General features: G+C 49.5%; 1 protein-coding gene across 1 annotated transcript; it reads left to right on the top strand.

The window, feature by feature from the left end:
* Positions 1-2,225: 2,225 nt before the first annotated feature.
* Positions 2,226-14,143, top strand: LOC107527163 (granzyme A-like). The gene is made up of 5 exons (XM_016199827.2): positions 2,226-2,328; positions 6,285-6,411; positions 8,100-8,241; positions 11,481-11,744; positions 13,327-14,143. Exons 1-5 carry the CDS (start codon positions 2,271-2,273, stop codon positions 13,477-13,479), a joined length of 744 nt encoding a protein of 247 aa, XP_016055313.2. The 5' UTR covers positions 2,226-2,270; the 3' UTR covers positions 13,480-14,143.
* The last annotated feature ends 413 nt before the right edge of the window (positions 14,144-14,556 follow it).

Here is a 14,556-nt window from a genome sequence, read left to right as displayed (position 1 = left end):
AATTCCATATGTCAGGAGAATTATTCCACATCAGCTTCAAGTGGCCGGGAAGCGACATATTTATCCTACCATGTGGACAAGGCAACACACAATTCTCACACCTATTAACGTTCCTGGATACAGTAGCCCCTCGTGAATACAGGGATGGAGGGAGGGATGAAAGTGAAGGACTATGAGAGGATGAGTGACATCAGGAGATGTCCTCTTCTGGAGTGAGGCTATGAGCACAGAGAACATGTCTTAATTCATCTTTGCATTTTAGGAACTCAGAACAAAGTCTAACACAGAAAGTTTTCAATAAACATGGAAAGAATTAATGAGCATGTCATTACATTAATTATATAAATATTATTTTCTTTATAAACCTTGGCTCAACATTTAGACACAGTTGAGATAAACAGCTGATGTGAAAAACCCAAGTAGAAAGAGAAATAGTCTCAGATATTAAAAGTGTGTATAGAAAGTTCTACTAACTAGAAAAAAAAAGTCTCAGTCATGAAAAGGAACCTTCAGCAACCAAAATTCTGTGTAAAATTACGTCTGTGAATGTCATCTCTCTTTTGGGGTACGTACATTCCAAAAGAAAGGTCGGCAAAATAAATTACATTATAGGTCGTACACAGAAAATTTTTTTAACTACAACATCGTTTCTTAAAAACAACTTTTATTATTGTTATTAATTTTTATCCCTCAACATGTATGCGCTATAAAGATGTTACAGCTATAATTAAATAGAAGAACCAGACAGTCACCTTATAATCACTACCCAGAGATAATGCTTGTTGTCATTAGGTATTAAAAGGTGTTCTCGTATTTCATTTCCATATGTTTACACATATATTTGTGTATGTATAACTTGCCTAAACAAAACGAGAATGTTGTGTCACCTGTTTTTTTAATTTAGCAGTTGTCTCAGAAAGCAGAACCTAACACGCAGGCTCAGGTGCTCCTGATATAAGCAGCAATTCCCCCAGGGAAGCAGGAGGGGAAAGAGAGAGAGGCAGGAAAAGACCATCGCTGGCTTTGAAGCTGGAAGGGGCCGCAACCCAGGGAATGCAGGCGGCCTCTAGAAGCTGGGGAAGGGAAGGAAGGGACTGAGCCTCCAGAGGGCACACAGCCCTGGGTCACCTTGATCTTAGCCCACCGAGGCCCACATCAGACTTCGGACCTCTAGGACTGTAAAATAATAAATTTGTATTTTTTTTAAGCTACCAAGTTCGTGATAGTTTTTTACAGCAGCAGTGGGAAATTACCTAATTCTACCTACCTGGCTCCTTATTTGAGGCATTTACATTATTTTCAAATTTTTCTCATTATGAACAATAATGCAGTGGAACTCCTTATAACTAAAATTTTATGCATCTCCACAACTTTTTAAAAATCATAGCTATGACTTGTTGGGTCAAAGATCATGCAAAATTTGCCCGACCGGGCGTGGCTCAGCAGTTGAGCGTTGACCTAGGATCCAGGAGATCGGGGTTTGATTCCCGGTCAGGGCACAGGCCCGGGTTGTGGGCTCGATCCCCAGTCGGGGGCGTGCAGGAGGCAGCTGATCAATGACTCATCACTGATGTTTCAACTCTCTCTCCCCCTCTCTCTTCCTCTCTCTGAAATCAATAAAGATTTTTTTTTAAATCATGCAAAATTTAATAACCATTTATATGTATTGCCTTCTAGAAAGACAGTAGCAGTTTGAAATACCATCGACAAATGAGAATCTCCAACAACAAAGGGTATCCTTCTTGGTGGTTTTTTGTGTTTTTTTTAAATTTTTAGCAATTTGACCAGCAATCATAGCACCTGCATGTTTTCTATTGCATTTTTATTATTAATAACGTGTGCTATGTGCATACCTAGGAGTCTCAACAATGAATGCATCGAGTATACATCCTTTTCCCACGAGAATATGTTTAAAGATGAAATTTCAAAACAATTTCTTTTATAGGCTTGAATTCTCAGCTTTTTAACATAAACTCATATTTAAAAGTGAAAAAGCTGTGAAAAGAGCAATTTCCTATTTAATATTTTTAATTTAGCACAGTCACCATGACTTCAACCTTTACCTTTGAAGATCTAACCCCAAAGGAAATGACCGCACCTGAGAAGCAAGTAACCACACCATCGCTCGAATTATGTTTTCCAGTAATAAAACACCAAAGTATTTAGAAGCTCAGCAGAGAAAGAAAACACCCACATCCTCTGAGTTCAGTATATATTACTAATGTCAGTGCCTGAAACTAGATGGTCTCTGCACCTGGGTAACAGAAGCCATGAAACGTCCCGTCCCTTTCCCTCTCCTTGCGGCCGTCTGTCTTCTGATCCCTGGAGGTAAGCCTGTTTTTCACACGCTTTCAGCTTTGCTCATGAGAAAACAGGGTGCTGTGTTTGTTTAATCTCGTGTATAAAGGAAAAAGAAATCACAACTCTATTTCCTATAGATTTTTTTAAATTTCCTATAGATTTTAATGTTACCTTTTGTCTCTGCAATGAACAAGGTATGTTGACATTTTAAGATGAAAATGGACCCTCTGTGTCTACAGCAAAATATAGGAAAGCATTAACTATAATCTGGTGGCCCTCATAAATCCAGGGCAGGTCTACAGAGCAAAACCTTTAAGTGAGAACCTGACAAACCCATTAAACTGGGGGGGTGTCAATTAACTGGGCCTCCCAGTCCTAGAAACACAGCTGAACAGTCATAGCTCTCAGATAAATCTTAAAATGTTTGGTTCAGAACGTGTCTGTGAGTGTCTGTTTCCACCGGTGGGGGTCGGTGAGAAAGCAATAGCATCCGCATAAAATAGTCCAATGAACATATAGATGCCAACATTTAATAAAACTTACAACTGAGCATCGTGGTCTTCTAAGTGTTTTACGTACAGTAACTCATTTAATCTGAAGTATCAGTGTTATCATTTTACATATGAGGAAACTAAGGCGCAGACAAGTAAGTGAACTGAAGCTATTGGCTAGTAAGCAGTAGGGCCAGGATTTGAACCCCGAGCTCATATTCTTAACCACACTCCATATCTTAGAGCCCAGGAATGCCTCCAGAGCTGGGGCTCTTACAGTGGGATCTGTGAGCTCCTCAGTGCCAAGGATGGGCATCGAGGCGTCTGTGAGATATGCAGATACTTACGGACCTGCGTGCGCACCTGCATCTATACTGCTGTATCTGAGAGACTGATATTACAAAACTAAAAAGGGTGCCCGGCCGGCGTGGCTCAGCGGTTGAACACCGGCCTGTGATCCAGGAGGTCCTGGTTCGATTCCCGGTCAGGGCACATGCCCGGGTTGTGGGCTCATCCCCAGCAGGGAGAGTGCAGGAGGCAGCCGATCAGTGACTCTCATCATTGATGTTTCTCTCTCTCTCCCTCTCCCTTCCCCACTCTGAAATCAATAGAAACATATTTTAAAATAAAATAAAAAGGGTAAGAAGGCACTGCTGTAGGGGGACAGTGGTTCGCAGCAGGGAGAACAGGTTGTCGGGCGGTGTGGGCTGGGTGGGCTTGCTCCTCTGCTGCGTGTTAGCGTGCACTGGGGCGAGTGGCTGCCCTGACCAGGCCACGCTCCCGTCCGCGTGGGAACAGTGCCCACCCTGCCCCGCGTGAATGTCAGAGCCAGGGTCTGCCCAAGCCGGCGGCTGGCTCTCAGAGACGCTCCGTTATTGCTACTACAGTGGCCGGTTTTTTCTTTGATTTTAACATAACTTACTAAACTGTCGCTCCAAATAATCATCACAGCCTGGGATGCAGTGGGGTTCTCGAGGCCAACAATGCGGCATCCCGCCGAGCCTGCGACACCCGCCTGCGGTGGGACGCGAGCGGACTGGGACCCGGGGCGGGACAGGGGAGTCCCCGACTGCTCCGACTGAGCGGGGTTGGGAGAGTCTTTCGTCTTCTTGGGGTGTTGAGAGCTTTTAGAAAAGAGACTCGACAGTCGGACACTTCCAGTCCCCGAGACAGGCAGGAGCACGTCGTGTGACGGTGCTTTGAACTCCTGGGGAAGAGAAGCTTTGCTCTCATTCAACACCCGGAGAATCCACAGCTTTACCACGGAGACCGGCGACGCCAGAAAGAAACTTCCCCCGAACCACTGAGAGAATAACAGCCAGTGAAGTGGGGGCTTCACAGAACCACTTCGCTCATGGTCACCTTTCTGAGGTCCGGCTCGAGAGGCCTTTAAACAGGGTGAACCGTGACGTCCATCCCAACGCTTCTCTGCGGCCGCGGCCGTCACTCTCGGTCCCCAGCCGCGCACCTTCGCCCGGCATCACACCGGAGCCTGAAATCTCGCATTTCCCCGTCTCCTTGGAAATAAACAATAGCAAAGAGCCTTCTCCGTGAAGGCATCCGGGCCCTGCCTACGGCATTTGCAGCCTGAGTCCCGCCAGCTCCCCTTCTGCTCCCCCAGGCCCTCGGCACAGGCCCAGCTCTTTGCCCCACAGCTTTGCTCTTTCTTCAGTTAAGTTCTTTGAAGGTAACAGCTGTGCTTTGTCTTTTTTTTTTTTTTTTTTAAATATATCTTTATTGATTTCAGAGAGAGGAAGGGAGAGGGAGAGAGAGAGATAGAAACATCAATGATGAGAGAGTCATTGATCGAGCCCACAACCTGGGCATGTGCCCTGACCGGGAATCGAACCCCGATAGCCTGGATCCTAGGTCGACGCTCAACCCCTGAGCCAGGCCCGGCCGGGCGGCTGTGCTTTGTCTTTCCGTCACTCTTACCAGCAGCCACTCAGAAATAACTGCAGAATAACCGCCCAAGGCAGGAAAAAGAACAACTGTGAAAATCGCTCGGGGCCTGTGGGGGCGTCAGCCTGGGACTGGAAGTCCAGGTCGCGGGCTATTTCTCTCCCCACTGGGGACATGGATTGACATTTACTATTTAACTACAACACTTTTTATAGCCCCGCCCCTTTTCTTAGCTCCTCTGCCTCACCGCCTCCTTTCCGTATGAATGGTGACGCACAAGACAAGATAAAAGCAATTAAACGCCACTGAAACCCTGCAGACTGTGTGTAGAAAGCGAAGCTCATGAGCTGAGCTAACGTGGGTCCCGGAGCCAAAGCAGCGGGTTCTGTTTCTTCATGGACCACTCAGGCTCCCGCGGGAAATCCTGAGTTCTCCAGCCTCACGGAGAACCTGCCCATGCCCAGCAATCACCTGACACATGTACCTTAGGGGTCAGGTGACGGGGGGGGGGGGGGACGACAAGGCAAGACAGCGTTGTGACTGCCCAGCCTCATGACCCAGAACCTGGAAACTCACTGCAACCATCTCAACAGGGGGGGAGGAGACTCAGTCTCCATGAGCCCCTGGGCCGGGGCAGAACACTGGATGTGACCCAAACCCCCAAGGGCGCCTCCCCTTTTCCAGGCGTTAAGATCAAAGGTGCTTTCCTTGCACAGGTGCATGTCTTACCAATTAGGAATTGTCCCTCTAGCGCTGTCCAAGCGAGCTCTCCATACCCTGGCCTCCGAGCCAGAGGGTGGAAAAGGGTCCTCATGCGAACCCAGGAGCAGACAGGTGGAGTTTGGGAACCAGAAGCTAGTCCTGGGTATCCTGCCAAGGCCCCTGCAGCCCGGCCCACCCGCCTCCCTCCCTCTGACCTGGGATCCCACTGTCCCAGCTCTCTACCCACACTTCGTAGCAGATGATGGTCTCTGGATGCCCGCTGCCGTGAGCCTGCGCCATAGGACACAGCGTTGCCCTCCAAGAGTTGGTGACAGCCGTGTAAGCCCCTGAACTGCTACGGGGACCAGGGCATCACAGTCACCTGGGAGCTTATCTGCAATGCAGGTTCCCAGGTCCCCCTCCAGGATCTGAAGCAGAGGCCCCGGGGGGGCCTAGGGAAACTGCACTTCAAGAACTCTGAGTGATGGTTGTAACGCTGAAGTTAGAGACCATTGCTCAAAAAAAGAAGCATTTCAATGTATTTATCATTTTTGCCCTGACAATGTCAAAAAAGAGACATCAAAAAGTAACGTAAAAGCCTAACATAAAAGGAATACTTATAATAAAGCTTCCCCCAAAACTGAGTACTGACCTCACCGTGAGGAAGCAGCCTCAGCCGTGTGCGCCGCAGGGACATAACCACAGAGGAGACGCCGCAGGGGAAGGAGAGCACGAGGCCCACGGCAGACTGCAGGTCCCCCTCCCAGACCGGGTGCACGCTGGCCAGCCCTCTGGGGTGTCTGTTCATTACCCAGACACCCTCCCTCGGAGCGCTACGTGGCTGGGAAAGGTGAGATGTCACTCAGGTCGCTTTTTTAATGTTTGCAGAACCCTGTGCAGGGACCGGAGAAGGAGAGGAAGTGCTGACTTTCACGGCTTTGATCGAAGGGAAGCAAAGCTGTGCTGGAGCCTTGATCGCAGAGAACTGGGTGCTGACGGCCGCCCATTGTCCCACGTAAGTAATTCTGAGCCCCTCTCATTCTCAGGGCAGTCGGGGGAGGAGAGGGCATGGAGAGGACTCTGAAGTCCAAAACCCAAGTCGGGTCAGGATGGGGGGGGGGGGCAAGGACACCCAATGTTATGTTCTACGTGACACGTATCTGTAAGCAAAGGCCGCGTCCTGTAGAATACACCTGAGACGCGTGGCTGTCTTCTCATCTTATTTTAAAATACATTTTCACCGTGAATATAAAAATGATTAACATTTGGAAAACAGCAAAGGTGAAAAACAGCACTCAATCTTATCCACCCCACCCGACCGCTGTTAATGTGTCGCCCCATATTGTTAGGCTTCCCCGTAAGCTCTACATAGTCCAGCGAGTCCTGTCCTCTATGACTACAGGGGACTGACTTCATCTTGTACAATTAACGTTGTCCCATGATGCTACCGATGAGACCGGACCGTAGGAAATTCCCAATATTTGACAGCTCGAGTTTTAAAAAGGGCAGTTTTCTATGGTTCAAACTAATGCTTTTCCTAATTGTGACCTGAAAGCCAGGAGACTGTTGATCCGGCGGACATGCCGCTATTTCTGAACTAGCATGTGCCGCTGCGAACCAGCACCCCACCCCCCGTTCACTTTAGCACAAACCGCATGGATAGAAGAGACTTCAAAGCTGGCTTCTCACCAAGGCGCCCCAGACACACTCACCGTATCTCGTTGTGTAAAATGAGAATTTGCCAAGTAGGAACTTGAGCACAATGTACACTCTAAATAAAGCGAGCCCTCGGCCCAGCTTGACTGATCGGCCCTCTTGGTACAAAGTCAGCCAGCAAGTCAAGAAATGCTGGTGCCGCCCTCTCCGGGCCAGGGACCAGCAGGTGCACACTCGGGCCAGCCCGGTTTTGCTTGTTGGCTTCTGAGTGTGTGCACCTTGTGTGCGTGCGTGTGTTTATTTTACTATAAAGTGAAGAATCATTTCTTCGGTCCTACCTACGAAACGCTTGACTCCTGAGGACCAGCGTCCTCTTTGAAGGCTTACGCGAGGTACATTGTTCCCCTGAAGCACAGAAAAGCTGACCTGTGGCCCCCTCCCCGGTTCTGGGGCGCAGCCTCTTCGCTCGGGTGCGGGCGGCCGGAGCTAGTGGGAGATCAGGCAGCACCTCTCCGGCCTCCGCGGCTCAGTGCTCTTGCCTCTGCCAAAGGCTGGGGTGGTCTTCCCGTCGCTTCTTCCTGGAAAGGATGTCAGAGAGCGAAAGCCATCTGTGATAACACCCATCTTGGGAATTTCAGGTAAAAGTCATTAAAACATCAAAAGAAAAAAGCCCCATCAATGTCTCCAGTCTTGCTCGGCTAGTTTATAAATAGAAAGCCAGCCCAGCCGGCGTGGCTCAGCGGTTGAGCATCGACCTAGGATCCAGGAGATCGCAGTTCGATTCCCGGTCAGGGCACAGGCCCGGCTTGCGAGCTCGATCCCCAGCAGGGCCGTGCAGGAGGCAGCCGATCAGTGACTCTCGTCATTGGTGTTTCTCTCTCTTTCCCCCTCTCCCTTCCTCTCTCTGAAATTAATAGATATATTTTAAAATAAATAAATAAATAGAAAGCCATTGGAAAGAACAGATCAGACTTGAACAAATTAAGTTCATGCTTAAGTTCATTCTCTCGCATAAATGATACATTGGCTTGTGTGTTATTGTTTCAGGAAGGACAACCCTAAAGTTATTATTGGCGCACACTGTACGTCCCAGAACAGAAAATGTGGCCACGTATTTTCCATTAAAAAGGCAATTTCCTACCCATGCTTTGATTCAGAATCGTATGAAGGGGATCTTCAGCTCCTTCAGGTAAATATGTGTTTTTTTTCAATAACTATTTTGAAATAGCAAAATTTTAAAACTTGGTCAGTTTAACCTGAAAATGGCTTTTACCCTCTCAGCCAAGGTTGGCTAATGCCAGGATGTGGGGGTAAGATGCATAATTGGGACCCAGTACCATTGCTACAGATGTCAACCCTCTTGACAAAAGTCCTGCTGAGATAGGACCTCGCAATCCAAAGCGGTGATGCCACCAGGACCTCACGTAGTCACCACCGCTCGGTTCACGGGAGCTTGCTCAGCAAGGGAGACTGAGCCCCGAGGAGCCACGGGGTGGCTCAGTGTTAGGTGGGGCTCGCTGCAGGATTTGGGCTTGTGTCGGGTGATTTGAGGACAGGTTCGAGGAAGCAGGAGTTTTCTCCGAGCTGAGGGTGAGTCTATGGTTGGGCATCTCAGGGCACCTTACCTACCCAGGAGGGGGAGGGATGGAGAAGGTAAATCTGGGTTGGTGATAGCGGGCCTTGGTCAGTTTTGTGCCGCGCACAATGGCCTGGCTGTTGCCTCCGCTCGGACAGGAGTGCAGAACGACCTTGGTTTGCTTGCTTCATGAGGGCCACCTTGTCTGATGCAGGAAAAAGTGTCGCCCAGCTGCGAGGGCTTGAGTGGGTGCCAGCCTGCTTTTCTCTTCCACAGAAGAGACGCAGAAACCAGGTCCTGCCCTAACGGCCCTCGCAGTCGGGTGGGAGAGGCATGAATCCCCAGCTCTGATCTGACAGCGTTTCACTCAACAAGCTCACTGAGGGGGGTCAGGGGAGCTTTCCTAGGGACAGCCGGGAATCCGCAGGAAAAGGGGAGAGGAGCCTCCCGGGCAGAAGGAGCCGCAGGCGTAGGAGGGGGCTTCCTGGAAAATGCATTTGGAGGAAGAGGGGAGGGAGCTATGAGATTTGAGGGGGGGACAGGACGGGGCACCTGGGACCAGGCGCCGCAGACCTGACAAGAGGTTTGCACTTTAGGGGAAGGCAATAGGGAAGCGTTTCAAGTAGGGTAGTGACGTGATCAGACTTAACCCCCCACTCCCTGCCCCCACATTTATATCCTGCCCCCCATACTTACATCCTGAGTCCCCCATACTCCCAGCCCCCTAAACTGACATCCTGGGCCCCACACTTATATTCTGACCCCCACACTATCTGCCTCAGGACTATCAGGCTGGACCCCTCTCTCTGGACACCCCTCTTCCCCCATACTCTAATCCCATCCAGGGTCCTGGGCAGTGAAAGGCGATTCCCTGCCCCGCCCCTAGAGGGTGCTCTGACTTGCTTCCCTGCTGCGTTTTCCTCTCGTCACTTCCCTCTAATACACTTTAGACTGTTGTATTTGCTTGTCTTTCTCCCTCGCTGGAATGTAAGCACAGAATAGGTATTTTTGTCTTTTTACTTTTTACCTAGAAGAGTACCTGGAACCTAGTAGGTCCTCGATAAATATTTCCTGAATAACTTTGAATGAGGGTGGAGTTGAGCCAGACAATGGCAGAGGTAATCAGGAGAAGGAAAGAGATTCCAGACTAAGGTTTCAAGCAAGGGGTAGAAGGGGTCAGGTCTCCTCCAGGACCTAAAAGTTTTACTTTTACAAGGGGGTGGGGTGAGTCAGGGATGTGAGCCGGGAAACTCCTCCTCACCTCTGACCCTGTGGCCAGCCAGGTGACATTGCTGGAGAAACAATAAGGAGACACCAGGGTGACTTCACATGGTCAACCTTCCAGGGTGAAACCCGGTGATGTGCTCAGCCCTGCTGTGTGTTCCTGTCCCCAGAGAGCTGGGCAGGACCCCACTTACACACATCCTTCCCAGACTCCAGATGTGATCCATTCATTAAGACCCGCTGTCCCTTTGGGGGGCGGGGGGCGCCTTCCTCCTGTCCACCCAGTCAGATAACAAGCACAGAGACTATGAGAAACATTAGGCGGGAGAGAAGTTGCCCGTGGGCCCTTGAAGTCACGTCCCATGAACGACTTTCACTTGTGGCCATCTCACCTTCTAAATGTTAGCGGGTGGGGGTGGGAGCACCAGCAGCTCGGGGGCACTAAGGAAGTGGGGGCTGATCGAAATGCAATGTGGCAGTGGAGTGGGGCAGTGGCCACTGCTGTTGTGTCCTGTGTGGTTTTTTTTAAATGTTTTTATTGATGTCAGAGAGAGGAAGGGAGAGGGAGAGAGAGAAACATCAGCGATGAGAGAGAGTCATTGATCGGCTGCCTCCCGCACACCCCCTGCTGGGGATCAAGCCCACAGCCCAGGCACGCGCCCTCACCGGGAATCCAACTGTGACATCCTGGTTCATGGGTCAATGCTCAACCACTGAGCCACACCAGCCAGGCTGTGTCCCGTTTTTAGAAGGCCCCCAATACCAGGGTCTTCTCCAGTTCAAACTGAGCTTGAGGTGAGAATGAAAGAACGAACTAGACCTGTCTCCCTCTGGCGTCCACTCAGCCGTGATCACACCCCCTGCTCCCTGCCTTGAGTTTGGGGAAGAGACAGGGCACAGTGGGAAGCCAGGTCAGGGCCTTGGTGAGTGAAGGGAAAAGGCGCCGGGCACCCAGAGGCAGGTGAGACCCTCAGGCTGGTTTTTCTCAGAAGCGGGGAAGCTGCACCTGCACTCCTGTGGGAATGAGGACACGGCCCTTTCCCACCCTGCCCCACGGAACCAGGCGCCGGTTTCCTTCTACTGGTCTCAAGAGCAGTCACTTCGCAAATCTGAGGCCACCTGCATGGAGGGAGGGCGTTCTCCACCCCAGCTTTCCAACCACAGAGCCGTCAGGTCCACCCACATAACATTACTGACAGGTCAACTGAACTGAAGTTGACCTACACTAGCTTAGCAAAACACACCTGAAAAGGTGTGCTGGACTTTGAAAAATCAGTTACTGAGGTTGAAACATGCCATGAGCCATGTCCTTTGTTTAAAAACATGCTAATAAGTGCCGGGCTGCTGTGGCTCAGCGGTTGAGCATCCATCTATGAACCAGGAGATCGGGGTTCGATTCCCGGTCAGGGCCATGCACAGGTTGTGGGCTTGATCCCCAGTTGGGGGCCTGCAGGAGGCAGCTGATCAATGACTCTCTCATCGTTAATGTTTCTCTCCCTCTCCCTTCCTCTAAATCAATAAATACATATTTTAAACAACAACATGCTAATAAGCAAGATATATATTCCAGTCAGAGCTATTTTCTGGTTTTGTTACCGTTGTCCTTACCTCTCCTGCCCCTTTTTTAGCTGGCAGGTAAAGTGCCTAAAACCAAAGCTCTAAGAACACTTCCGCTACCCAAACCAGAAGAGGTCAGTCCCCACACCAGGTGTCACGTGGCAGGGTGGAGAAGCACCAGAAGAGACTCCTCCAAACTGTCAAAAAGCCTGAGAGAACTTAATGTCACTGTGATCGACCAGAAAATGTGCAACAACAACAAGCACTATAATTTTTCACAACGTATTGTTGATCATAGCATGATCTGTGCTGGTGGAACAGGCAATTCATGTGACGTAAGTAAATTACATATTTAAACCATTGTTTGGCTCTAGGATACAAGGTGAGCTAGATTCACGAGAAGAGGGTGGACAATTGTTGCTTTTTATGTACAAGGCCTGAAAGAGCCACTGCTGACACTGGTGTACAGGCCGCCCTTTGTCCTGGGGGAGCCTTCTGCTCAGGGAGCGTCCCCTCCTTCCTAATGATCACTTTCAGGACACCATTCAACTGCCATCTTTGGATGCTCTCCGGTCTTCCCAAAAACGATGGTGGCAGCTGGCATGACCCATCCCCAGTCCTATATTCTATTCTACTTAATCCCCAAATAAGCCCATGAGATGGGCACTATTATCATCAACTGTATTTGACAGATGAGGAAATTAAAGCATGGAAAGTTAATTCACTTCCCCAAGTTAAATAACTTAGCTGTCAGTGGGGTGAACCTGGATTTGAACCGAGGCCACCTGACTCCCAACTCCTACACTGTTTGCCTTTCCAACTGCCAAGGACAGGCTTGACCGGAGTGGACTGTACCTGGGCTCATGCTGCCTCCATGGTTTGCAAGGTCAGAGAGAATATGAAATGGGAGCTGATGAATCTCAGAAAAATCATCCCTAAGAACTGTCTGAAATATCACAGGTACTCCTTGGTCTGAGACGCCCTCCCTAGTGCCCTTCTTCCGAGTGGGGAGTAGTTGAGGTCCTGCCTCAAGCCTTCTAGGAGCCCCAACATGTGGTTTCTCCCCCTAACATCTACTGACCAAGAGCAGAGAGCACAGGTCGGCTGAGAGACAATCATTTCCACAGCTCAGGGCTTCCTTCCCTGTTTCACCAGTGAAAGGACTTCGCACATCTCCAGAATTGCCTTTTTCAGAAGGAAAATGATGGAAAAGATAAACAAATCTGTGTTAATTGATGCTGAGGGCAGACAATTAATTAATAAAAGAGATATCAACATTAGGCCCTGGCCGATTTGGCTCAGCAGTAGAGCGTCGGCCTGCGGACTGAAGGGTCCTGGGTTCGATTCCAGTCAAGGGCACATACCTCGGTTGCAGGCTCGATCCCCGGCCCCAGGTCAGGGCACGTGCAGGAGGCAGCCAATTGATGTCTCTCTCACATCGATGTTTCTCTCTCTCCCTCTCTCTCTCCCTCCCTCCCTTCCACTCTCTCTGAAAAGCAATGGAAAAAATATCCTCAGGATATGATTTAAAAAAAAAAAGAGAGACATTAGGCCCTGGCCGGTGTAGTTAAGTGGTTAGAGAGCCGGTCCTCACACTGAAGGGTTACGGTTTGATTCCCAGTCAAGGGCACATCCCTGGGTTGCAGGCTCGATCCCTGGCCTCTGTTGGGGCACGTGCAGGAGGCAGCCAACCAGTGTGTCTCATATTGATGTTTCTCTCTCCCCCTCCCTTCCACGCTCTCTAAAAATCCATGGGAAAAATATCCTCGGGTGAGGATTCTCTCTCTCTCTCTCACACACACACACACACAGATACTAGGTTAGCCCTTAAAATAAGGAGAGAAAGGATGTGCGAGTGAGCGAATGAGTCCATGTCTTTGGAAAGGCCCCCGTTTAAAGCATGGCTCTCTGTTCCAGGTGGTTTCTGGAAGTCCTCTGATATGTGAGGGCATTTTCAGAGGTGTCTCTTCCTTTCGGGAGTGCTGTGGCCCTAAGAAGCCTGGCGTCTACACTCTCCTTATCCGAAAATACCTGAGCTGGATAAGGAAGACCATGGCAGGAGCCGCCTGACCCTCCTTCCTCCAAGCGGAGAACTGAGGTGCCCACCGACGAGGTTGAGCAAAGGGGAGCTGAAGAAGCACCTCGCGACCCTCCACCCTTGGGTGCCAAGGACACAGCCTGTTCGAAACTTTCCGTCAGCATCCCGTCCTCTTGATCCCATCATCTAGATGTTCCTTGAGAAAAAGTTCCCCAGTTCAGTCACCCTTTGCTCTATTCAGAATTTGAGGACAGTCACCTTCGTGTTTATCTGTAAAAGGAAGGAGATCTCAGGAAAAGTTAGGATATTCTTTCTTCTTCAAGTAAAGCTTCAAAATACCTATGGCCTTTGAAATCTAGAGCGTGATATTCTATTCAATGTGGGAATGAGAGGAAGGGGGATCGTCCCTGCCCACTACGTGCTTCCATATATTTCCATTTTCACAAAAGCTTAAGCTGTAGACAACGAGAGAGATCCCGTGTGTGTTTTAGATGTTTGGAAATTTTAGTATTTGAGGATATAGTTCAGAGCATTGCATGTTATTAATTACAAGTAGTCTGAAGTTTCATATACCAGTAGGCCTCTGTCCAGCCAGCACTCTGGTGTGTATTTTGCCTTAGCCAGTGAATTTATATATGCAAGCGCTAACCTTAACACTGTTATTCTTAATAAATTGTGAGACATAATAAAGAAAATGGCTTTTTTTACCCCCTACCATTTATATCTCATGTTTTTGTTATGCTGTTTCTCCAAAGACCCGATTTATAATAAACTCATTCCCTAATAATCCTGACTGATGTACCCATTTTAATTCCCCAAACATTTCCTGAGGGCCCACCATGTGCCAGGCATTGTGTCCAGCACTGTAAATACTGAGACACAACGACTGCCCCGTCCCGGGACTTCTCACCGACATTTAGAGCAAACCTGAGCTTACCACAGGCTCTCGGACCCCGAGCAGCTGGCCTGGGCCCCACCCACTGTCCTCAGGCCTCAGTCACCCCGTGCACCTGGCCTGCCCATTTGCCCTCACACACACACACCCCATACTCGAGCCACCAGCACCTCACGCACACTCACACTCGCTCACCCACAAACTGGGTTTCCTC

This window comes from Miniopterus natalensis, chromosome 3, assembly GCF_054644295.1.
Source record: "Miniopterus natalensis isolate mMinNat1 chromosome 3, mMinNat1.hap1, whole genome shotgun sequence".
NCBI lineage: Eukaryota > Metazoa > Chordata > Mammalia > Chiroptera > Miniopteridae > Miniopterus > Miniopterus natalensis.
Note: the sequence above shows the minus strand (reverse complement) of the source record. Positions and strands in the feature narration are given on the sequence as shown.